Here is a 24,648-nt window from a genome sequence, read left to right as displayed (position 1 = left end):
TAATTCTATGAGCTAGCCTTCCTGCTATAATCCCCCAAGAAAAGTATCTCAACAGTTGACATTATCAGTTCGGCACCGCAAACACAGCATACATACTACAGTCAGCTGAATCATCTGGTGCACAAATTGGAAAACAGGGCTCTGTCCCTTGCATGTTACTAGAAATATCAACCTTTATGTTAGCATAAAAGTTACATATTGCAAATAGAAAATGAGCTTCTTTTGGAAGGCTACTAAATTCCAATTTTTAATAGTGATTCCAATCAGTGCAAACTGGCAGCTTGGAACCAGAAACTCCAACACCAAATATCAAGAATCACAACCTCAGCAGCAATGCTGGCTCTGTGGCACATATCCCTTGGGCCCAACCTTCAAGTTCAGTCTTTACAACAACCCCCATACCCCCAACGGGCAGAACTATTTCTCCCCCAGCTGCCTGCTGCTTGCACCCTCCCCTGCAGGCAGCCACTGCCTTTTTGTACCAGATTAATGAGGGGAAGGTGAGCTCTGGCCATATAATGTTCAGCTGTGCTCAGCTTGAGCTCTGTTACTGAGTCCCACCTCAGCATTCCTGTGACCCCATCCTCTCCAGCTCCATCAGCCCGTCTGACAGAGACTGTTCCTCCTCCTTCCCCTGACTCTGAGACTCAAGCCATCACAGCAACGGTATCACCATGCTGAGTGTTGTATCAACAGAGGGGTTTTGGAGAAAAGTGGCTTCACAGCCATCTCAAAAGTAGCAGTGAAATAGAGTCAATAACTATCATTCTCCCATGGTCTCAGAGCAGTAAATGCAAGGCCTGAAATATTAAACAACCCTGTGAGGCTGAAGATTGCTGGCCAAATATCATAGATACACCTGAAGTTTAATCCACCTCTAAATATTACACCAGGAATTACAATACATAACAACTTACTTGCCAAAACCAAGCTATTCTGCATATGCACATTTTGCTGCATTATAAAAAAATGCAAAAGTGAGAGTACCTTTTCTCTGGCAGGAATACATTTGCATTGAAGTGCATCTGCCTCTCTTCCCTCTGTCTACACTATCCTTCCACCTGACTACAAAAACCACTGCACTGAAAGCCCCTCTTTACAGAGCACTACTTAATGCTCAGATGTTTAAGCCTTTCAGTTCCTCCTCTCCCTACCAAAAGCCTTCTTTCACAGCTCACCTCCTGAAAGGGAAAAACCAACAATCAGAGGAGTGCTCCCAGCACCACCTAAACCTGCTCCAATTTCTGTCAGATCCTGCAGCTTCCTAGCTCCAAGTCACAAAGAGCCGGTCCTGCAGTTCACAAAGCACACAGGAGGGACTCAGGAGCCTCTTCCCTCTACACATGAATGACTCTGCACAAAAACAATGCTTCAAAAAATTACATCACTTGTTGTTAGCCAGTAACACCTCCAAATTTCATGCAAAATATGCATTTACTACAGTCTACTGCTAGGAGATAACAGAATTGACCCAAATGTACAGGAGCAAACTATGACAGGAACAACCCTCTAAGGACTGCTCTATTTCCACAAGGCCAAGGGAATATGCAAAAAACCAAAAAGGCTCCTGCAGAAAACTGAAGTTCAGAAGTGCCCACTGAGACTGAAAATCTGATGCAGCTGTTTGGGATGCAAAATGTGGAGACAAGTGCTGTTCATCACTTAGTGTTACAGAAAGTTTAACAGACAGAAGAACAAGAAGCAAAAAGTAGCCTCTTCACAACTGTCTGAAGGGGGGTAACTGTTGCTCCATTAGAACTGAGATGGGAATTTCCTCTCTTCCCACTTCATGAAGTTGCCTATCATATTTCACAGAGTTTTTGTGGTGGCCATGTGTGAACACTGCACTGATGATCCCTCCAACAGCTGAGAACACAGCGCACTATTACACAGCCATCTAAACCTCTGCCTGGAACATTTATTATAGACCCAAACTCCAAAAATAAAATAGTTGGATGCAAAACACACACTGTGTGAGGGCCATGAGCCATTTCTATAGGATGTTTCTTTCATGGTGCTGAGGAATAAAATGCTCACACAACATTGGAAAACGCTTGTCTACTAATTCCTGCTGGCCATAAATGACAAGAACAGCAGTAGCTCAGGAATTCTCAGGGCACCACAAAGATGATAATTTACAAGTCTTAAAGCATGACACCCTTTGACTGCTGAGGAATAGCCTGATGAGAAACAGCTGAGACCTTGAGTAAGCCAGGCTTGTCAGAAAAGATGCTCCTTTCAAACCCAGCCTTGAGGTGGGATTACACAGTTCTCCATAAAATGATAGACTGCCACTTTGAAGGCACCAGGCTAAATGTAATCATAATAAAATGTCTCTCAAAGAAGCCCCTGACCAGCAAAAAAAAAAATTGGAGGATAAAAACAGGTATCAGTCTTGCATCTGAACAATGTAATCCTGAGTTTAACTGCAGGTGAAAAGCAAATGACAGTCTAAGGATTACAACCCAGATACGCTTTAAAAAAAAAAAATACTGCAAAGCACAAAATGATCCTGAGGGAACAACCCTGGGACAAATGAAGCTCTTATAAAAGCACAAAAATTTACAGAACCACTTCTGTTCTGTTCCTCTGCCAATAACAGCAAAACATTGATGAGAACCTCAGAGAGACCACAGCATTTAATGCACTGCAGTATCTGTGTGAGGCAATGTAAGCACTGCCAACACGAGCTGCACACCTGACATCAGTGCTGACCTTGCAGAATGCACTCTGAGCACACTGGAGAAAACCTGAGCTCTACTACAACATGAGGAAAGGGTCACAGGAGCACCTAAGGAGACACAAAGCAAACCTGTAAAGATCTCTCAAGCATAAGCATGACCACAATTTAGAGTCCACATTTACAGAAGGGAACCACTATATTAACCTTGCCCATCTACAAAGACAGTAAGTAAAAGGTAAATACACACACTGTCACAGAGATGTGGGCATGGAGATGGGCCTTGAACACTTTCATGCACTACCAGGTACAGCAAAAAAGGCAGTAGTCATCTCAACTTCTCAAATCCTGAACTGAGATTCAGGATTTAGTGGCAGGTACAATTCTCCCCTTCCTATCCACTATCCATACCCAGATGAGCAGGACAGAAATTATGTGAACAGAAGTTCTGCAGGAAATCTGGCATTTTGAAATATGATCAATAGATCCACAGGCAGCAGTAATGGACAACAAGGAAATGGTTTCTGCTTTCCCAGTAGAAGGAAAATAAGAAAGCTCTTAACCAGGTAAAGCTTTACTGTCTGGACAAGGAAAAGTCTGAACACCACCTCTGAAAATTCATGGGAAAGCAAGGAAAAAAGGAGATTTTAATCATTTAAATGCTTTCAGAATATGTAATTAAAGCTTTCTCAAGTTACAAGATGAAAACCGGACTGGCATGATTTTCAAGTTCAAGAAACATTTAGGTACATTTTACCTTTATCAAAGCTCATTCAGAAGTTGGGTTTCATTAAAATTACAAGGATGCAATGAAAAAAAGCCCCAAGCCCAAGTTATTCATTCAAGCATACAAAAAAAAAAAGGACTATCATAACTGAAGACAATCGGCAGAAACAAAGCCTCTTACAACAGCCCATTTTCTGATCCTTGATACTCATACAGTTCCATCAATCAAAATAAAAATCTAGGTCATCAGTATTTCCAGCCAGGATGCAGGGAAAAACCAGCACATCTTAGGAAACAAAGATTTTCTGCAAAGGATGCAGCATATCTGGTAAAGCTTCTGACAGGCACTTCTGGAAAAACTTTAATCCTTTCCTACTCCACCCCAAATACTAGATCATTCTAACTTCAACATCTCTGCATATACCCTGAAATCAAAGAAAGAAGGACAAAGCAGTATTTTTCTGCCCAAAAAGAATCCTGGACTGACAGAAATTTTTAATATATACACTACTCTAAATTCCATCTTTTATATACGCTTTTGTAGTCTTTCATACTCTTATTCTATGTTCTATATATTTTTTTTCTAAATTGGACTGTCACACACCCACCCATCAATATACAAAAAACAACACATCTGCCACAAAGGACTGGCTCAGAATCAGTAAAGATACCCTCACAATTAAGATTTCATCCAGAGCATCACAAATACAGTTTAATCATCCAAATTTGCCCGGTGAGAGATTTTGTGAAATAAATTGCTATTTTCTTGTCTTTAAATACAAGAAAAGGATCTCAGCATAGAATCCACTGACACCCACGGACAAGATGAAGAATTTCAGATGTTACCCAAGACAAAGATACTGCCTAAAACTCCTGTTTCTGGGAGATCAGTTATACTGCAAAAGATGAATAACATATCAAAAGATAGGGAAGGGATTACCAAGGGTTGTGGGCTCCAGTCCTTTGAAAAGGAAGGAGAGCAGGGACGGAGCACCAGCCATGGCTCAGAGCATCTGCCAGGGAGAAAAAAGGGGCTAAGTCACCCCACTGGGACACTGGATGAGACACATCCTTCCCCAGGACCACCCCACCACCCTTATGAGGAGGGGACCACAAAGGCCAAGGGGTGGAAGCAAAACCAGGCTCCCCTTGAGCAAAGTTAAGAACCTGCACATAGTTCCAGCAGGGTATCTAAAGTTCTTATACAGGTAAGGGGGTATTCCAAAACCAAGGAAACTTCCAGGACACTCTTACCTAGACTGGGTTCTTCATGTATTTTAAAGGGACACTGACATGTTGCCCCTGGATATTTGGAGTAAGTGTTTTCATCTGCTACTGGGGAACACCTCAGGTCACCCTAAGCAACACAACCAACATTCCTGACTTTTTGGTCCACTTGTTCCTCTGATTTCTCCTGGTATTTTACTAGACAGCCATAGCCAGCAAGCTAGTAAGCCCAAAAAGGTCTGGTTTCACCACCAAAGTCAGGCCTGGGCAAGGTCTCATTTGCCACTTTGCTGTAAAAGTAATTCTAGTGGAAACCTCATGGCCTAAGGACAGCAAGAGAACACCCAGAGCTTTGCAGCAGTTTCACTCCTGCTCCTTGACTCACTCTCAGTCCCTACCCTGACCGCTGGCATGAAACAGAAGTACTGAAATATAACTTGCATCCAAATTCAGTTCTGTGGGAGCATTCTCTTGCAGCTTGCAGTTCCCACGGGGAGACAGAAGCCAAGCACTAAAAAAGTCAAAGCCAACACGCAGGCATGGCAGCAGAGGAAAGAGTAAGAGGCAGGTACACTGACTTGGCAGTGCAGTAAGAAAAAAGAGTCTCAACAGACCTGGAAGAGGAGCAAAACACGGCCAAAAGGCAGAAATACATCCAAAAAAATTTTCAGTGCTCACAGAATGTTTAACCTCATTTCTGGCAACTGGGAGGCTGTGTTATGAACCATATGCACTACAGAGTGAGAGTCTATATCAATACTAACTCTATCAATACTGACATATTTGTATTAAGATTTGCCAACTACATTTCTCAAAAAAAAACATAAGAGCAGCTTCTTGCCCTTGACCTATCACTGTAATGGGATCAAGCACACCTGGCCTATGCACAACCAAGAGCCCAAGAGTGTTTCAATGACTTACATGACACCTTGCAGGACTTTTTGGGGATCGAGATCAAACAATCTATCGACATAGTGGCGGCTACTGGCTGTGACCTCCTGCAGAGAGAGAGCAAACAATTGCAATAGTTTATATCAATCCATACAATGGCTTATACAGCAGCAAGGGTACAAAACTTCCCAGGCAAGACGCAGGGAACTCACAGAATTGTGTTTAAATGTGCAGCATGTTACTTCTGGGCAACATCACACAAAGAAAACTCTGTGTTCAAGTGTAATCTACAGCAGATGAGGTACTTAATGTAGATAACAACATGGTAAGTGTCAAAGCAAGTTAACAGAGAGCTATTTATGAACTGCAGTTATTAGCACTGCCTTGAATCACAATTTTATTATGTTTAATTGCTATATATAATAAAACCTGGAAGAAAAAGTCTCAAAGAGCAGTTAATGTTGCTCAAGAACCATACCCACAAACAAGCTCTCCAAAAGAAGGAAGCTCATAACAAGACATTTTTCTTTAACTTACTCTGTCACAACATAGTTACATTTCAGAGCCTGTGCCACAGAGCTTCAATGGGACGGCAGCACAGTATTCCCCACAACATTCTCATAGTACTGTATAAGACAAAGAGAATTCTCTTCTCGGCAACAGGACCGTGCTTGTAAGCTACACACTTATGCACCACTGATTTGTTATTCCTTTTGAGAAGATCCAAAGTCAGAGATGGCAAGCATTCCGAAACACAAGGGTGGGAAAGGGGAAGAGAATTTTCCCTCCAGGTTCTCAGGAACACTTGCCAGGATACGTTGCCATTATCTCACCTACTTTTTTTTTTTTTTTTTTTTTCAGACTCTCTTTTCATTAAGCTTTGACCATTTTTCCTTATGAGTTTTCCTTGAGAGAAGCTCAAAGAGTTGAAAACTCTTCCTTGCTTTAGCAAGTATCTTCAATGGGGTGGAATCTACTCCTGCTTTCCCACCCTGATGTCAAGAGGCACCAGCAGCTTCTTGCCTGTGGTCTCACATCACACAGAAGAATCATCTAGAGGCAGCAAGACTCCTTTGTCTCCAGGAATACTATTATATTATGCCACGTAAGTCCTACAGATACACTTCCACCGTGTAACCAAAGACAATATTTTTGAGAATAGCAATGGACTTCTAGCTACCTGACCTATGTATTTACATGTAAAACTCTTCTAGACTTCAAAGAACCCGTAGCTTTTTGATTCTAAAATATCCTGGCTTCCACCGCATCAGCTACGAGGTCTGCAATATGTAGAAGTGTATTCGTATGCAGGCAGTCCCCTCAAAAAAAAAAAAAAAAAAAAAAAAAAAAAGCGCCAATTCATCATCGACATAATCAATTTCACGGAACTCTTAACCAACATGAATTTTTCAGGAAACAGAAGGAAAAGCGCCAACCCTCCGCTCTTGCGGCAGCACCCGGGCTGCACCTTTTGCATCGCTACTCTCAGCACCGGCGCGATGCAGCAGGACCGCTGTGCGCCCTGGGCCGTCCCCCGGGAAGGGAAGGTGGCTGTCACCGCTCCCCCAGCACGGCGGCTCCTCCCTGCCGCAGGAGCCGGCACTCCGAGAGGAGAGCCCCGGTGCCGGCAGCGGCACAGCCCCCGAGCCGGGGCGGGCTGCGAGCGCACCTGGGAGCCCCTGCCCTGCTCCGCAGCCCCCGGGGAAGGGCAGCACCCACAGCGCCCGGGCCCTCCGCGTGCCGAGCTGCGGCTGCCCGGGGCCGGCGAGCCCGAGCCGTCAGCAGCGAACGACACGTCCAGAGCGCCGGTGCCTCCGCGGCTACGGAACGGACTCCTCGTAGGGGGCAAACCAACGCCGGGAGAAGTTGGGGCGCGGGGGGCAGAAGGAAGGAGCGCGGCCCCACCGCCCGCACCGCCCCCGCTCCCGGCGCAGCTCCAGGGCCGCTCCCGGCGCCGCCGGACAGCGGGGCCCAGCGGGGGCCAAGGTCAGGCAGGGCCCGGCCCGCGGCACTCACCGAGAGGACGCTCATGCGGAGCGGCGCCTCCAGCACACACGCCATCTTGGCGGAGCGCTCCGGCACCGGCGGCGCCTCAGGCCGGCGGGCGCGGGCTCATGGCGGGCGCGCGGCGGGCGGGGGCCGGGGGTAGCGGGGCGGGCCCAGCGAACCGGCCGGCGCCGAACCCCCGCTGCCGCCCCACCGCGCCTGCGCCGCCGCACGCCACCCGCGTGCGGGACGGCGCCAGGTGTGCGCATGCGCGAGGCAGGGCGCGGCCTTCACGGGCCGGGGAGAGTGACGGCCCGAGCCGAGCGCGAGCCCAGCCGAGCCGGAAACCGAGTGGAGCCGAGCGCAGCGGAGACCAATCTGAACCGGAGACCAAGTGGAAACGAGCCCAGCTCGAGCCCAGCCCGGCTCGAGCCCAGCCCGAGCCGATCCGAACCTGAACCGCAGAGCCCGAGCCGAACACGAGCCCGAGCCTGCCGAGCCTTTGTCGGAGCCCGAACCGAAACGAGCCCGAGCGGGGCCGGGGCCGAGCCCGCCCTTTGCCCTCAGCGTCGCTGCGCAGAAACGGTTTGGGTTCCGTTAGTTTGTCATTGCTTTTGTTGCCAGGATTGATTTGTTTGGTTTTGAATTTGTTCTTCACAGAAAACACCCCAAACGACCCAGGACTTCACTAAGGTGTGCTACAGGGTCTATGAGATCTGCTGTTTTTTTATTAGCCCCACTGTGTTACACAGCCTGAGGCATGAGGACACTGACCGTCTCCACTCTAAAGTCACAACTAAACGGGACGACGATGGTAAAACGACGAAATGACAGCAGATAAATCGCAGCTCCGGCTCACACCTCTCAACCTATCCCCTTCCAAGGAAAACAGAGGTTTGGCAGCTGCTAGAGACTGCACAGGATAACCGGAGTACAATAAACATAGTTTAGGATGCAGTCACAAGGTGACTTTAATAGATTTAATTTTAAAATATTCCATTTTTAACAAGGCTATACCTCTTTGCTGTTTTTCTCTGAGCAGACTGATCACATGCTGTGAAAATACCTGTGTGCTGGCTTGGGACAGAACTTTTCTCAAGTACTAATAACAGCAAAACCAGTTTTAGACTAAGCACACTCACTGAAAAAACTGCAATACAACGGTTGATCCGAGAAATGTTTTACAGAGGTTTCTCATCAAAATTTCAAAAGTTATCAGAGAGACTAAATCTTTTTAAAGGGGACTGGAGACTCTGGGTCTTAAATGCCAATTTAAATTTATCAGCATTCCCTGGAGTTTTCTTCTTTGAAGTATCTGGCCTTTACTAGAAAAGCTCAGCACTTCTACTGAATCTTCCTTGCAGCAGAGAATCCTGCCGACAGGAAAATCCATAAGGGATGAAAGCAAGGTGGGGGAGAACACCGCAAACTGCAGAGGGTGTGAACAACTGCAAGAAAGGGCACAGCAACTCTAGAGGTCAGACATGATTCACACTCAAAAAACATTTATGTTCACTGTATTTACCAGCTGCACTCTGCTCAATGGACACTGAAATACTTTACAAAAAATCTTTAAAGATTCAAAAATCTGCATATTGAGTCCAAGTCTCCTGACACAGAAGGGGGGGAGGCATGGGACAACATAGGAGAGAAGTTTATTTTAAAAACAAAAGGAATCAGACTGAAAAGTCTGTTACATGCAAGATACATTTTCTATTTCTGTGCAGACACCCTGAGAGCTCAATGCCATGCTTAGGTTCCCTGGGAGGCTTTTCAAGTCCTTAACAGAATTTATATTTAAAATACTTTATTTCCGTTATAGTGTTCAGATCATGAGGTACAATTAAGGTTTTACCACTGCAGACAAAGGACCCTTAAAAAGACTCATCTGCTTCAATAACTTACCTGACAGTTCACAGCCATTTTACATACTCCCAGTTTCTCCTCATACCTCAGCACAGCTCTTTGGTGGCTGTTCTGACAGATGAGCTGTTAATTGAACTGTTGAGAGCATTAATGATGCCCTTTTCTAGCCCTTGAATACTTAACATGTTTGGTTTTTGTAAGGAACTGCTTGACAGGAGAGGAAGCAAGATGAACTCCAGACCATGGAAGTGATTTAAAGACAGAATAATTCCCGACCCTGATACACAACTCACACTCATGGATGTATTTCACTCACTGCTCCCTGTCCAGTTCCCTGTTCCTGTCAGGATGATTTCTCCTTCTCAGTGCCTCTGTCTTGGAGGGGGGAAAGCACGGGAGCTACTTCTGCTCTTGGGGCAGCACGACCATGAGGAATTCCATCTGTCAGGAAGGCTAATGTGTATAATGACATATGCTTGAAAACACTGTCATTTTCATGAATTCACTCAATTTTATCCCCGTGGCCTCTTAGGCCAAAGGAGTGCCATTTACTAATAATTCAGGGAAAAAAAAAAAAAAGAAAAAAGAAAACTTCCAAGATGGTCTCTATTCCAGCAGTGCCTGTTTCCCTCAGCTGAAGATTACAAAAGTGCTTTGGAAGATTGCAAATCCAGTTTTAAAAGTTGAAATGACAAATGAAAAGTGACTCTAATGATAATGGGAGCTGTTACTGTCCCATACAACTTACACACCCACCACTTTGTATGAACACAAAAAATAACCCTAATTAGTCAGAGTTGAGACAGTGGTGTTGTCCACATTTAGGAAGCTGTCCTTCCTAAGTACTTCTATTTTAAGACATTGTTCTCAAGTTTTAAGAAACAGAACAAAAAAAGAGTTTTTAAGAACAGAGATGCACCCTTTCATGGTCCCCATAAAACCGTCATCCTCCAAATCAAGAGACTGGTTTGCTATCAGAACTGTAATTAAAAGCCAATCCTGGACAATACACATTGTTTTGTTAATGACCACAAAGTTTTTCTGTGGCACGACTATCACCAGAAACAAAAATCTTCATTCTTCTGTTGCTGTTTTGTTATCATGGGAATTCTATTTTGAAATTCCATTCACAGGGTTATTGCGTATGCTACTTGGTATTAATAGTTCATTATAAAACAAGATAAAAGCAATAAAATAAAATCATTCAGTCTTGTAAGTCAGACATCCTCTCACTTGGACTCAGGCTACAGTTTAAGAGTTCTTGTTAAACAAGCATGGTGAGTCTTGTTCAGCTGAAGATATGGAGTGTACACCATACAACAAGAACTGAAACAAAATCAAGGATATATGTGAACTTTACATCCTTTGACAAAGTACTTTGTTGGAAAAGTCTCAGCTTCTTTCTTTGATGTCTATTTCATGTAAATTGCCTTCCCTGTGAGAAGTACATCCAGCCTCCAAGCTTAGGAAAGTAACATGACTAAGATCATGTAACATTAAAAGTACATGTAGTCCAGTACAATTCCCACCACCTTCCCACAGAAAGGCTGGGAGAGAACTTACACACCCTGTGAACTGTTAATCTGTTTTATCTTCATCCTCTGCAGCATAGATAGCTTGGTTCCTTCTCTTGATTTTTTTAACACCGCTGTTCCCATTCTCATCACCACCAATGCGCTTTAAGGACCTCTCAGTGGAGCTCTTTTCCTCCCCCTGCCTACTCCCCCCAGACTTCTCCAGCTCCTCGTTGTTGGAGTCCATGGCATCGTCAGACGACACCGCCATGGAGTCGGGCATGACCCGGATGTCGGAGAAGCTCGTAGAGAACTCAGGAGGGTGATCAGGGGAGGGATCTACAGAACATGTACTCAAGTCTTCATCTCCACCTTCTTCATCCAGCATTATTTCATCTGGATTAAAGGATGAGAGGCCAGAATTATCTGTATTGTATTCACTGGGTTCCTCTGCTGACCCAGTACTGTCCATCTCCTCTTCCTCCTCTTCTTCACATTCACCTCGTCCTGAGCTCTCTTCTTTAGCCTGTTGGATCCTATCATTGATGTCAGTGAGGCCAAACTGGGCACAGAACTCAGTGGTCTGTGGATTGATGGTATGAACTGGCTCCATGTTCTTTTGGGGCTTGCTGGGATCGTAACAAGCAGCTGTCAATGTGAAGTTGCAAGGAATTTTGAGGTCATGGTTCAGCTCTTCTAACACCTCTTTAATGGCTTCTTCTGTCACACTGTAATCCCACCTAAACAAGTGCATAACATTTAAATAAGTGCAGCAAGTCAAAAGGTACTGCCTGTTCCCACCACAGAGTGCAACCTTCACAGATGGATTACCAATTCATCTTACAACAGACACTTTATTCCTCAAGTGCTCTTTCAGGAACATTTTCATTTTCTTTTGGTCGGTACTGAGACATCTTCCTCCCTACCAAGGATTTGTGTATTATGTCAACCCATGCCCATAACCCAGCCTGAGTTTTATGGTATAGTTTCTGTCCCTCAAATGCTGGTATCTAAGTTTGCAAAATAAAACTTAACTGCCCACGTAGAACAGTAAATTAGTTGTATGCTTTAGACTACCTATTTTGTCAACATCTCCTTTTCTTTCCAAGGCATTTAGCAAGTCCTACAGGCATTACAGGCTGCAGAACAGAAACACAACTCCAATATAACTTTACTTCCTGCGCAGAAAAACAAACATTTCTATTTTGCAGACAACTTACTTGGCATGGAGGCCATTATTTTCAGGCATATTCCAGGAGCTCTGGGTCACATTAACAAGACTGTTGGTGGCCTTGAGGATTGCAATCCACTCAGCATCGTACTCCAGCGAGTCACCTGCATTGGGATCATGCTCCACGTCTATTATCTATTTACAAACACACAGAAAACAATGAGGTGAGTTATTTCTCTTGACATCAGAGTCTGATTAAAGTTTCAAATGTTACTTTCACTGTACAGAGTTTTAATGAAGTTTAGAGTACACTGAGCTAGTGGTCTCAACCAACCAAGTCCTCTTAAGCCGGTCCCCCATGAAGGGCTAACAGAGGACAATCAGTAACAATAAAAAAGGAATTTCTAAATTTCAGCTTACAGCAATAAAAAAGCAGAACACACTTTTCCTCCCTTACTGCCAGCAACTGGACAGGGATGCAACTTAGAAATAGAATTTGCCTGCTTCTAAATTGATGCTGCCTTCTGTTGGAGGGTAGGATTTTTTCCTTTTTTTAAATTTAGTTTCTCTTAAGGATTTTTTCTCCCATTTGTTGCCTAAGAGACCAAAACAAAAGATACTTAAGAGAAAAAAGATGTGGCCAGTACAAGGGAGAGGATGCAGTTTGCTACATCTCTTAGCTGTGGGGTTTTCTCTTGGGAAAGGCAGAGATACTGCCAGATTTTGGCTGGGGGTGAGGGGTTGGCCCTTGCTCACTCTCTGAGATCAGAGGTGAGAGTTGTGATCTTGGTGCCAGGCTGCTGCTGCTGCTGCAGGGAGAATTCGCTGCCACCGCGGAGTTCTGTCCTTCACTGGTTCTCCTTACTGTGGGTGAGCCTCTGCTCGTCAGAGCAGCCATGGGACAGGGACCTTGTTAACACCCAACCTCCTGGGAAGGACCTTCAACATCTACTTGGGTGCCTCAGGGGAAAACTCCTCACTCCAAGGGAGCGTCTCTGAGCTGCCTTCAGGAGCCCGGCTGCCACTGCACAGCCCTGGCCATTTTCTGCTGTTGGGTCAGCCTTTCTTTGTTTTTGCTATACTTTAACCCAACTACCCCTGTTTGCCGCAACACCCCTGGCATGGCTCTGGAGTTTTTGCTATACTTTGTTTGCCACCCTGGGTGTGCTGCCTCTGCCCCGAGGTTCCGGCTGCAGCCATTTCACCTCCGGAGGGCACCGGGCCCAGCTGCCCCTGCAGGGTTGCGAGGGAAGCCCCTTTTCCCTCTCTCCCACCATCACCCACTGGCAGAGAGGAGGCTGAGCCCCGCGCCACAGCGCCCCCTGCAGGAGGGGGGGAATCATCGCGCCTGCCATGCCCGGCCAGGAGCCAGCAGCGCCCCTGCTGGCTGTGACTGGAACTGCACCAAAGGGGAAAGTGCCTGCAGCTTTTTAGTATATATTTTTTTAAAATATATTTAATTTTTTTTAGTAAAGAACTGTTATTGCTTTTCTCATATCTTTGCCTGAAAGCCCCATAATTTAAAAGCTGTAATAATTTGGAGCCATATTTTCTATTCCAAGGGAGAATCCGCCTTCTTTGGCAGACATCTCTTTTCCAAACCCAGACACTTCTAAGTGGATACAAACCAAGAACTGACAAGAACAGTCATTCTGCTGAATGAACATCACTCTTAGCACAGCTATGAATTAAGAGGAAATATTTTTAAGCTCTTTTATGAACACTTTGTCTTCAGTTGACATTAACCCAAATCAAACGACATGGGTTAGCCAAAGCCCTAATCAGACTCTAACTTTAAATACTCCACAAAGTAATTAAACCCTCCATGCTGCTGGAGGTAGTACTATTCCAGATGAGTTTTGTTCTAGTATTTGAAGTCTGGACTAGCATTCATGTCCCTTTGCATGGATAGGGTCCATCCTCATACTCTCTTCCACCTTCAAAGCTATTTACTAGGGCAAATGGATCCCACCACACATCCAAAGGACAGACAAAAAAAAGCTACTCTAAGACTAGTAAAACACTTGAGTGCATTTGAAAAACACACTGTCAGCAGCTCACTCTCACAGCAATCTATGTTAGACTCACACAGTGGAGTTAGGTACTTGTTTTAAAATGGATGGAAATGGTAGGATTAAGGAAACACTGCACCTACACAACAGTCTGCTTAGTTCAGGACAAAATCCTACAAAGACTATTCTATACACCCAGAATTCCTAGTTTCTTAAAATTCTTCCACTTATTAGCACTATTCTTCATCTTATACCTAAGAACAGCACTAGCAGTTCAAACAAATGAAATATAAAGTGAAAACCTTCTACAAACGTTCATCACCTGCAGGAAGTCCCTGTGTGGCAAGCATTTATCCAGAGCCAGAAACTTGGTTGCTTTTGGTAACTCTTCTTTGGAGTTTGTCTAGGAAGCAAACGGTGTTAACACAATCATTAGCACTTATGTGAAATTTGACCATTCTAAGCAAGCTGTATAGACAGGTTAAAAGGTATAATTTCTACAGAAAAATACTTTCTGAAATAGAAAATTAGCAGGGACAAAGATAATGACAGATTTCACTGGGAGTCTGGCAGGAAGCAGGATGCAGATAATAGCAAGATAAAGCAAGAGCTACATTTCAGCACTAATTTCAGCTGAACACATTCAGACTTGGAGCAAAAAGAAAAACTGTAACTTCATTGGAAACTGACTTGTTGATCCTACAAGGTCCCGAGTTACATTTATACAGATAAATAACTTGCAAATAGGAACAGCAATGGCACCACTTCAGGAACAACTGTTTCAACTTCAGGCCATTTTTTGGCTTAAACCTGGGCTACCAGACCTGCAAAGCTGTACTACAGGGATCCTGCCACCCTCAGGTAACCGCTCTCTTCAGTCACTCCCTTACCAGTTTTTTGAAGTTGCCTCCTTTTTCTCACCTATTGTGAAGTTATCTGCTTCCCCAACAGAGCAGGAGAGTGCTTTTCTAAACAGTTAAATTAACAAGTTTCAAGAACAATAGCTAATTCATGCTGTTCTTAAAGAAGATTAAGAGTCATTTACACCCCTCATTTATAGCATCTCTTTAATTTACATAAAACAGCAATCCTAACACCACTTAATCTTTCATGGTTTTAACTGAGTTTTAAGAACTAAAACCACTAAATTGCTTTTCTGAACATGATTACCTGCATGAGAATTCTAAAGTGTGCCTGGGACACATACATTCATTTTCTATCCCCCTTTACCTCGTGTTGCATGAAAGCTGCAAATTTAACATGGAGATGTGCTGAGAACCAGTAGGTGGGTTTCAGGTGCTGCAGAAGCTCTGAAGCAGCAGGGCTTCCCAAAGTGTTGCTCTCAACTTCTTGCCGGAAGAAGGATTTCATTTTGAGGAGCTGTTTCTTGTTTCCATAGTGATAGATGCTCCTTGGCCAGTCATGTGACATAAATATATCGATGGGACGCTTCAGCTGTCAGGCCAAAAAGCACATGGCATAAATACAACATATTGACAAAGGAGTTTAGAAATCACTTGAAGCAGCCAGCTGTGCTTTATACTGCCTTGTAAAAGAGTTCATATCATCACCATAAGTCAGGCACTCAGAGGAAATCACAAGACAGAGAGTCCTCTGCCTACAATCAAAGGCATCTTCCTCCCTGTGAAATTTTAAAAAGCTTTATTTAAAAGGGATAATGGCTAAGCATAATAGTCCTCCTTAAAGGACACATGTTAAAGCATGTTCAATATCCAGCATAGGTGACCAGAGTAGCTTTAACTTCCTACTTCCAAATTAATGAAAATTACCCTTGTATAAAAAAAAGAGGCTTTTCACTGACCTGTTTGAGTTTGAAGACTTCAATATTCCTCACATGGTAAGCACTTCTGATGGTCTGCTGGTTGTATGGTGGGCACTCAAAGTGGCCTGAAATGTTGGAAACAAGAACAGTTGCCTGAATCACTAGTTCCCTCCTCCACAGCAGCTTTTTGGGGTCACACAGGCATCTAGAGTAACCTAATACAAGGCTGTAATTTTTCATGACTGCTCAGAGTGCTTCCACTCACCATGAAACTACAGCTTAACAGGTTCAGCAGCAGCCTAAACATCCCAGTCACTGTCCACAGGCTCTGGAAGCACCACATGTACCCTGACATAAGGGATGAGTTTCCAACTTTGCCTTGGGACAAAACACACGAATGCCTAGCATAGCTCCTACATAGTCTACAGAATTAACAGAAAAACTACTCTTTTAGTTATTGCCTAAAGAGTCTTGTCTAATCTCCCTCATGCAATATTCAGGCATATAAAGTGCCCCCTTGATGACAGCAAATTGAATTAGTGTTGACAAGTATTAGACAGAATCAAGTGTTCTAGAAAATTGGTTCAGTACTTTGTAGCTTGAGAGCCACCTGCAAAGTTTCTTTGAAGCTGTTTCTTAGTAAGGACAGCACAGTACAGTAAGCACAAGGACCATTCTTTCAAGTGCTGAGATCAGAAAGAATAAACTATCTTCTATTCACTGACATGGGGTATCATCTGTGACACCCTTCCCAGGAAAAACTCTTGAATACCCACCCACATAACCAGGAGGAACCACATGTACTGGCCCTAAACCTTAGAGCAGGACAATACACTTATATAATGTCACAGTTATAAACTAACTCGCTCAAGGAAAACCAAACAGTGTTGCACTGCAAGCTGAAAGGACACTGCCATGGAAAAATCAACACTGTTCCAAAAACGCTCCGAAGGTGCCTTGCTCCCTGCTGTGATCGCCGGGCAGCTACAGACTCATCTAAACTCCAAAAAATCCGTGTATTGAACCGAGGGTGGTTTCTAGGCCAAGAGATCTTTCAGGGCTGAGCACAGCCAGACCGTCACACCACGCCGCGGCCCCGGCTCTCCCCTCCCCGCTGCCCCGGTACCTTTCCGGTAGTCGTGAGACTTGAAGATGCCCGAGATGCCGCCGATCCTCACGCCGCGGAACCGCACCACGCCCGCGTAACCTGCGGGACACGGGAGGGCGGTCACGGAGGGGCCGGGCAGGGCAGGGGCTGTAGGGGACACTGCCGGGGGACCGGGACCGGAGCGGAAGGACCTTACCCAAATAGTAGATGTTGGGCGCGACCCACCCGCCGTAAGGCAGCTCCTGCAGGTGGTTGGAAGCCTCGTGGTTGCCGCCGATGAACACGGTGAGCACCGGGGCTTTCTTCTCGCCCGAGTAGTACCTGCGGAGACACGGCAGCTGCTGGACCAGGCCAAGCCCGCGTGGGTCGGGCGCGGTCGGGGGCCGGGGCCGGGCCGGCGGCGCTCACCGGTAGAAGGTCTGCATGTGCCGGTACTTGGCCGGCACTGCCATGCACCGCAGGTCCGCCTCGTTGCGCACGGCCTGGAAGTCCCCGCAGCAGAGCAGCAGGTCGGGCCGCACGTTGTGGCGCCGCTGCAGCAGCTCCAGCGTCTCGTACATCTTGTCCAGGGCGCCGTGGCAGCACCCGGCCACCGCCACCTTCATCGCCAACCGCTGCAGTGAACGGACGCCGCGCGCGCCTTTCGCGTCACCTGTCCGCGCTCCTTTGCGTCACGGCCGCGCCTGCGCCGTGTGTGGGACGCAGCTCGGGGGTCACGGGGACACAACGGGCCGGGGGGAGCTGGGCCCCCCCCTTCATCGCCACTGCTCGCGGGCTGCCGAGCGCTCCGCTTTGCGGGACCCGGCTCGATGGCCTCCTCTGGTCCTCTCCCGCCCCGCCCGAGCAGGGAGGTCGGACCCTCTGACATCAGATGATCCCTTCCAGCCTTGCCCCTTCTTCACAGGAAGGGTGGCCAGGCATTGGAATAGGCTGCCCGGGGAGGTGGTGGAGTCACTGTTCCTGCAGGTGTTCTGGAGCGAGTTCAGAGCAGGGAGCGGAGCTGGGAAAAGGTCACCAGTCTGAGAGGAGGAGCTGGAGGGGCTCAGCCTGGAGAAAAGGAGGCTCAGGGGCGCCCTTCCTGCTCTCCACAGCTCACTGTGACAGGAGGATGCAGCCAGAGGGAGGTCGGGCTCTGCTCCCAGGGAACAAGGGACAGGACAGGGGGACACGGCCTCAAGCTGCACCAGGAGAAGTTTAGGTAGGACATCAGGAGGAATTCCTTAATGTAAATGGTGATTAGACACTGGAAAACGGGCTGCCCAGGGAGGCGGTGAAGTCCCCATCCCTGGAGGTGTTTACGGAAAGACTGCAACGTGGCACTCAGTGCCCTGGTCTGCTTGTCAAGGCGGGGATCGGCCACAGGTTGAACTCCATGATCTCAGGAGGTCTTTTCCAACCGTAGTTACTGACTCTGCGATTCTGTAGCAGGCCAGTGGGACCTTCACTCTGGGCGGTAGCACTGGCACAGCGATGAGCACCGCGGTCTGTAACTGGCCAGGAAGGTTTGTCACACTCCCAGAGTGGGTTTGTACAGTGGGGCAGGAGCCCCCGCGGGGTACCCGGGCTGCACAGGGAAGGCTGCTCAAGGAAGGCTGCAGGAGGGCTGTTCAGCTCCCCCGGCATGACAGCACCCACTGGCCCGCACCTCCTCGGCCAGCCCAGTGGGGAGCAGCACAAGCTGTATTTATTCCTCACGCGTGCTGCTTCACAGACCACAAAGTGATGGTGGAGCAGCACGAGCAGTGGCTGTGCATGCTTCCACTTGGAGTTTGAGCAGATAAAACACCGAGTTGGGCCAGTTCAGACTCAGGCAGGCGTGTTTTTAGCACAACCAAAGCCCTGGCTTCTGTAGCTTTGTAGCACACAGGGACAGGAAGAGACAGGGACATCCCCAGGGCAAGGGCGTATGAGGCAGGCTGAGAAATCGGGTATCTCCCCCTTTCCTCGCGGACAGACAGGCTCCTCTTGGGGGAGCACTGATTTTCTGTCTTGGAAGGGCAGTGGATTGTAGGGTGGCTTTGTATTGTCACGTAGTAAAACCGCTCCAGACTTTCCACTTCAAGACTGGTAGGGAGGTTTTTAAAAACTTGGGATTGAACCAAATTGCCAAGACATAGTTAAGCATTAACTTGCTACTGCTTCCTCTGTAATCATGAAACCAAGTAGACATTCCTGTTCCCCCATCGTAGCAAGCATTACATAATGGCCTCTCTTTTGATACTAAGAAAATATGATTGTTGTCTCCTCTGTTTCATAATTTCACAGTGTAGCATTACTCTGTGTATTTTGGGGCTCGTCCAAGCCCAGCTGAAGTGAAGGGGAAAATTCCTCTGGTTTCCAAACCCTACAAGTCTCTAAGGAAAAAGCACACTTTGGGTTCACTTGGCTCTTTCACTAACTTTGCTTAGACCTACCTGGAGTTGTACAAGAACTCATTGGTCCAGCACCTCTGCTTGGAAAGCTTTCAAACTCTCTGGGGGAGAACAATAATCTCTCTGCCATCTCTCAGACTTCCTGAAAGGAAGGGGTGAGAGAGGCCCATGAATCTCTGGAAGATAACACCTTACCCAGGGTACACCATCTCAAGGGGCTTCCTGAAGTGCCTGCCCACCCAAATTCATCCCCAGACAGGCAAGATAAGCTAATAGTGTAACTGTATTTCCTGAGTTTGTTGGCTCAGGCTCATTTCTTATACTCTATGTGTCGCTTATCCCAAGTGAACTGGTGCACAATAGAGTCTATAAAGTTGAGCTTCTTTTATGTCAAGTATTTTAGTACTTGTACACTACTCATGATGCATCTCAATATCCGTGATTAAACTCAGTGTTCACTGAGCAAAACTGCTCTGACCTTTCCTGAGCACAAAGGGAATCAGCTATGCTGCTGTTTACAGGGTAAGTGGCAGCAAGTTAATGCTTAACTACGTTATTGTAATTTTGTTCAGTCCTTCAAGACTGTTTGAAAACCCACGTGACTGAAACACAGTTCTCTTCCAGCGCATGAATGACCCATGTTTGGCCTTGGACTGGGTTTTGCCAGTCTTGCCTCTGTTGCCTGTGCATGTGTCTCATGCCTGAATGTCCAGTCCTGCATGAATGGCCAGGGAACTGTGAGGCCAAGGAGGGAAAAGTCCCAACAAGCAAGCTCAGGTCAGTAGATTGCTTGGGTTGCCTTTTTGAATCTTGCTTGCCTGCACTGAGCAGTAAATAACGGTTTCTTCCTGAGCTGACTATGGTAGTTTAGTACCATTAAAGTAGTTTTTCTCTGCAGAGAAATGAAGAATAAAAGGCACCTGAAGGAGCTGTAGATGATAACAGTTGCTTCCTTCATCTCTCAGAATGGAATGAGATCTTTTGAAGACTTTTCTGTCAAATGCTTCCTAGTTTTTAGAGTACACTAACAGATTTCTAGCATGATTTACATATTACTAAAATGAAGAGGAACAGCAAAAGGGAGGTATCTGTCTGACTTTTGGGGAGGGACAGCATGGCTGAGAAGGGAGGTACAAGGAGAAGTGCTGGGAGACAATGTTTGTGAAGGAGAGGAGATACACTGGAGTGCAAAAAACAAATCTGATGTGTTCCAGCTGAGATTTTGAGCTGCTGCTGTAAGCTGTGAGAGCATGTGAGGTGTCAGGTTGGTGTGTGTGTGCGACTGAAGGGAGGGGCTGCTGCAACCAGACAAGACTAAAGCTCTCTTAGGAAAAGGCCTCACGAGGCTGGCCTGAATAGCACACATGGCTTACCTGCAGCTGTGCCCAGGTATCTTTGGGCATCTCCTCCCTTAGATCGTTTCTGATAATTGCAATATGATCTGCAGTGCAGCAACACAGCTGCCAACGCAGGGCCTGTTCCTGGCTGAGGCTCTGCAGCTGCCTCCCTGTTCCAGCTGCACCAACAGGGCTCTTTCCCTCTTAATTTGTACCTTTTGCCAGAGGACGCTGCTTTGCTGGAGGGCACTACTGATGGCCTCCAGCCAATGAGGGCTGGAAGCTGTCTGGAGGAAGAGATGAAGCAACCCTCAGTAAATTTGCAGATGACACCAGGCTGGTTGAGAGTGTTGCTCAAGGGTAGGAAGGCTCTGCAGAGAGACCTGGACAGGCTCGATCAAAGGGCTGAGGACAGCAGCGTGAGGTTCAGTAAGGTCAAGTGCCACATCCTGCACTTGGGATTATCACAGCAACCTCCTGCAGCTCCAGCCTGAGGCAGGGGTGGCTTGAGAGCTGCTCAGCAGGGAGGGACTCTCGGGGGCTGGTTGACAGCAGCTGAAAATGAGCCAGTGTGGCCAAGAAGGCCGAGGGCATCCTGGCCTGTATCAAGAGCTTTGTAGCCAGTAGGACCAGGGAAGTAATTCCTCCCCTGTACTCAGCATTGGTGAGGCTGCACTGCATTCTGTTCTGGGCCCTTTCCTCTAAAAGGATATTGAGGGGCTGTAGCATATTCAGAAAAGAGCCACAACACTCGGGAGGGGTCTAGAAAACATGTCCCATGAGGAACACCTGAGGGAGCTGGGTTTGTTTAGCTGTGAGAAGGCTCAGGGGGCACCTCATTGCCCTGCACAACTCCTCCTGACAGGAGGCTGCAGTGAGGTGGGGCCGCTCTCTGCCGTGCCTGCAGTGAGACGACAGGAGGAAATGGCCCTAAGGCAAGACAGGGGAGATTCAGATTAGCTATTAGAAGAAAATTTTCACTGTTTGAGCGGCCAGGCACTGGAATAGGTTGCCAGGTAGGTGATGGAGTCGTGGTCCGTGGTGGTGTACAAGAGGCGTCTGGATGTGGCGCTGGCTGATGTGGTTTAGGGGTTACAGTGGCAGCGCATGGTCGGACTGGATGATCTTGGAGGTCTCTTCCAACCCTGACGATTCCGTGATTCTGTAAGGGCGTTGGTGGCGTTCCTGAGGGAAAAACAAAACCTGCCGTCCGCAATGATTGGAGAGCCGCAGGCGGGGCCGAGGCGCGGACGGGCCGTGAGGCGGCCCGGGGGCTCTCTGAGGCGGGACCCGCCTCCGCCGCCCGCCCCCTCGGCCCGCTGCGCTGGGCGGGCCCGGCCGTGCGGAAGGGGCGGCCGGGGCGGGCGGCGGAGCGCGCCCGGCGGCGGGAGCGGCGCTGGCCATGGGACGGGACGGGGCGCTGCCCCGGCGGGTACGTGCGGGCGGGCGGCGGGGCCCGGGGCCGGGGCTCGCCCTGTCTGGGGTAGTGGGTCGGTCCCGCGGGGCCCGGCGGCGGGGGCCCGGGCTGTGTCTGTGGATGAGGAGCTGGCGCGGGGGTCCCGCTGTGGGCGCTGGCTCGGTCCTGGAGGGTCTGGCGGGGTGTGCTGAGGGCGGTGGGGGCTGGCAGTGCCGGGCATACGCGGGGGGCAATGCTCGCCCCGCGTTGAAGCACCGGGGCTCCGTGGTGTCCCAGGTCGGGGCTGTGCGCTGTCCCCGGAGAGTTGCCCCCGGGGGCTTCGGCGTAGCAGGTTCTGAGCACAGCATGTCCCCAGCCCCGGCTGGCCCGGAGCTGTTGCCTGTTGAGAGCCGGAGGTTAGCTCCGTGAGGAGTCTTCAGGCTGTTCTTTTTCTGTGACCACTTGCCCCAGTACCCTGGGTTGCTGGACCTTCCATTATCTTCACTGCTGCTGTGAATGAATACGTGGTGGTGAAAGCAGGATTCAGGTTTTTTTTGTTTTCCGATGTATTTCTTCATGAGTGAGAAAAGGAACGGCTTTGGCTACCAGACTCTTTGGTTCACGGGCAGATGAATTCGAGATTTAGTTGGGCATAAACTTGTGAAACTGAGTTTGAATAACGAGTGGAATGATTTATGAAGGAGGTGTTCCTGCCGGAGTAATTCTCTCTGCAGGTCATCAGACTGCGTTGGTCTCAAGTAATGTAAATATTTTTAAGCCTGAGACTAATTACATTAACTCTCTTTTTCCTGCTGAAGAGGGAAACCCGGGGAGGTGTGCTGCTCTGTGCTCCCATCTTTGTAGAAACGTAGGCTGGGGAAGGATTGCCGAGGCTGGTAGTCCCCCAAGCTGTTTGCTGGTCAAATGCTGCCTGCCAGGCAGGGCACTTTTTTCTTGGTGATGGTCTCATGGCTTTAGCTCACATGACGTGATGCCCGCTTCAGGAAATAACTCTTCCAAAAATTGAATAACCATTTCTTTAAGTCACCTTCTCTGTTGATTTTTTCTTGTCAATCTCTCAAGCTTGGCAGGTCTGCTCTCTCAGGTTGTGTAGGGGGAGGTTATTTTAGTGAGAACTTTGAGGAGATTGTCAGTACTGTTAGACTTTGTTATGTAAAATAATGTGTTTAATGTCTGCTGGATTCTGAGAAACTGAAGCATGAGACAGTGGTGGGTTGTTTGGGTTTTTTCCCAGTATTTATATATCTGGAAAGGGTAATACTGTGTATCAGTTGCAACTGATTTATATTTGCCTAAAAATGAAGGAGAAAAGTCGAAGTTCCCTGGTGGCACACGGCCCGTTTTCATTACCTAGCCCTTTGCAACCACTGTCGCATCATATTATTTTGTAGTTGTAATTTACACAGAGGTGTAATGTTAAAGGTAGCTGTGGGCAAAGCTCCTCAAATTACAGCTGACTGATGTGTGATTGCCAAACACTGCAGAGATTTTCTGGTAAAGCATCTATTTCATTTCCTTCAGCTGCAACCTGTGGAGCAGGTGATGAATAATGTGGCTCAGGCAGTTCAGAAAGCTCTGTGGTGGAGCCCTGCGGTCTGACACTCATTGCTGGTAGCCCTGGAGGTATAAATATGATGCTGCATGGTGGAATTTGTTTTCCCTTTTTTTCATGGGTGGGGTGAGTGTTGGCTGGTGGTTTTTTGTTTTTAGTAAGGACCGTTCTCCATAGAGAACTTCTCTGCCCTTGAATTACACAGAAAACCTGCCTTGAAGTAACTCTGAACTTGGCATGTCCTGGTGCAGGACACAGCTTGCTTTGCCTTCCTTGAGTAAATGTTTTCCAATACTGATTTGATTTAAATGACTGCATGTTCTTCTTTCCCTAAGATCAACCTTTCTCCTGAAGGTTTAGTTAGAGCTTAGATCCTGTGCTCCAATTCTGTCAGAAATGGGACAGCAAAGTAGAACTGCAGGAGGAGGGGAATTTTCTCATCCATAATTAACCTAGCTGAGTGCTGTCATAAAGAATTGTTTTCATGTGTGTTATGGGACAAGATTCTTCCAGCAGAATTCACTGTTGTATTTCCTCTGCTGTTTATGTCCCTGGGTCTAGCTTGTGGAATTTCTGAGCTAGGACTGCCAAGACAGTTGTGACTAAGCAGGTGCTTTGCTTTGGCCACATGAAACACTCCCTAATGTCACAGACTTTGGAAAATCAGGGCTTGAGCACCAGAAACAGATGTATTCTCTTTGCAGAGTAAAATGAGAATAATACTGGAAAATATTATCGAAAAATATGTTGGTAATTAACCATGCTAATTAATCAGTGTTTGATCAGCATGCAGATACTCTGCTGATGGAGAAATGAGTAATTCTGACTGCAGAATAGTGTATGGGAAGGGTGTAGCAGGCAATACCTGAGGTCATACACGTAAAACACAAGCTAGTTAAAAATTACTTTATTTTAATGAATATGCAGCTTCACAAATGTGAACACGGCTGTCCACTTAAAGGGAGGTAATTGAGGTAATCTTTACATTTATCTGGTTTTCTGTTTG

At 47.1% G+C, this 24,648-nt stretch overlaps 3 protein-coding genes across 6 annotated transcripts in view; 1 reads left to right on the top strand and 2 right to left on the bottom strand.

The window, feature by feature from the left end:
- The window catches only part of ARMC8 (armadillo repeat containing 8), a 62,311-nt gene extending 54,578 nt beyond the window's left edge, over positions 1-7,733 (bottom strand). For 2 of the 4 annotated variants that reach the window (XM_030226989.2, XM_050977813.1), the window contains exons 1-2: positions 7,541-7,733; positions 5,555-5,631 (exon numbers count right to left, since the gene is read on the bottom strand). In XM_030226989.2, the coding sequence (XP_030082849.1) occupies positions 5,555-5,631; positions 7,541-7,585 (122 nt within the window). In that variant the 5' untranslated portion in view covers positions 7,586-7,733. Of the gene's footprint in view, positions 1-4,346; positions 4,420-5,554; positions 5,632-7,540 lie in introns of those variants that run through there. The other 2 variants (XM_030226987.2, XM_050977814.1) reach the window with 2 other exon arrangements.
- Positions 7,734-9,132: 1,399 nt separating this feature from the next.
- Positions 9,133-17,635, bottom strand: DBR1 (debranching RNA lariats 1). Its single transcript, XM_050977815.1, has 8 exons — positions 17,373-17,635; positions 17,161-17,285; positions 16,983-17,063; positions 15,896-15,981; positions 15,304-15,528; positions 14,396-14,476; positions 12,111-12,256; positions 9,133-11,630 (listed from the first exon to the last, which is right to left on the bottom strand). The coding sequence occupies exons 1-8, from the start codon at positions 17,567-17,569 to the stop codon at positions 10,955-10,957; spliced, it is 1,617 nt and encodes a 538-aa protein (XP_050833772.1). The 5' UTR covers positions 17,570-17,635; the 3' UTR covers positions 9,133-10,954.
- Positions 17,636-22,034: 4,399 nt separating this feature from the next.
- The window catches only part of PPP2R3A (protein phosphatase 2 regulatory subunit B''alpha), a 53,100-nt gene continuing 50,486 nt past the window's right edge, over positions 22,035-24,648 (top strand). The window contains exon 1 of the mRNA XM_030227140.2: positions 22,035-22,105. The gene's annotated coding sequence lies outside the window, so the exon portion shown is untranslated. The remainder of the gene's footprint in view (positions 22,106-24,648) is intronic.

Source organism: Serinus canaria, chromosome 9, assembly GCF_022539315.1.
Source record: "Serinus canaria isolate serCan28SL12 chromosome 9, serCan2020, whole genome shotgun sequence".
NCBI lineage: Eukaryota > Metazoa > Chordata > Aves > Passeriformes > Fringillidae > Serinus > Serinus canaria.
This window is presented reverse-complemented; position numbering and strand designations above follow the sequence as displayed.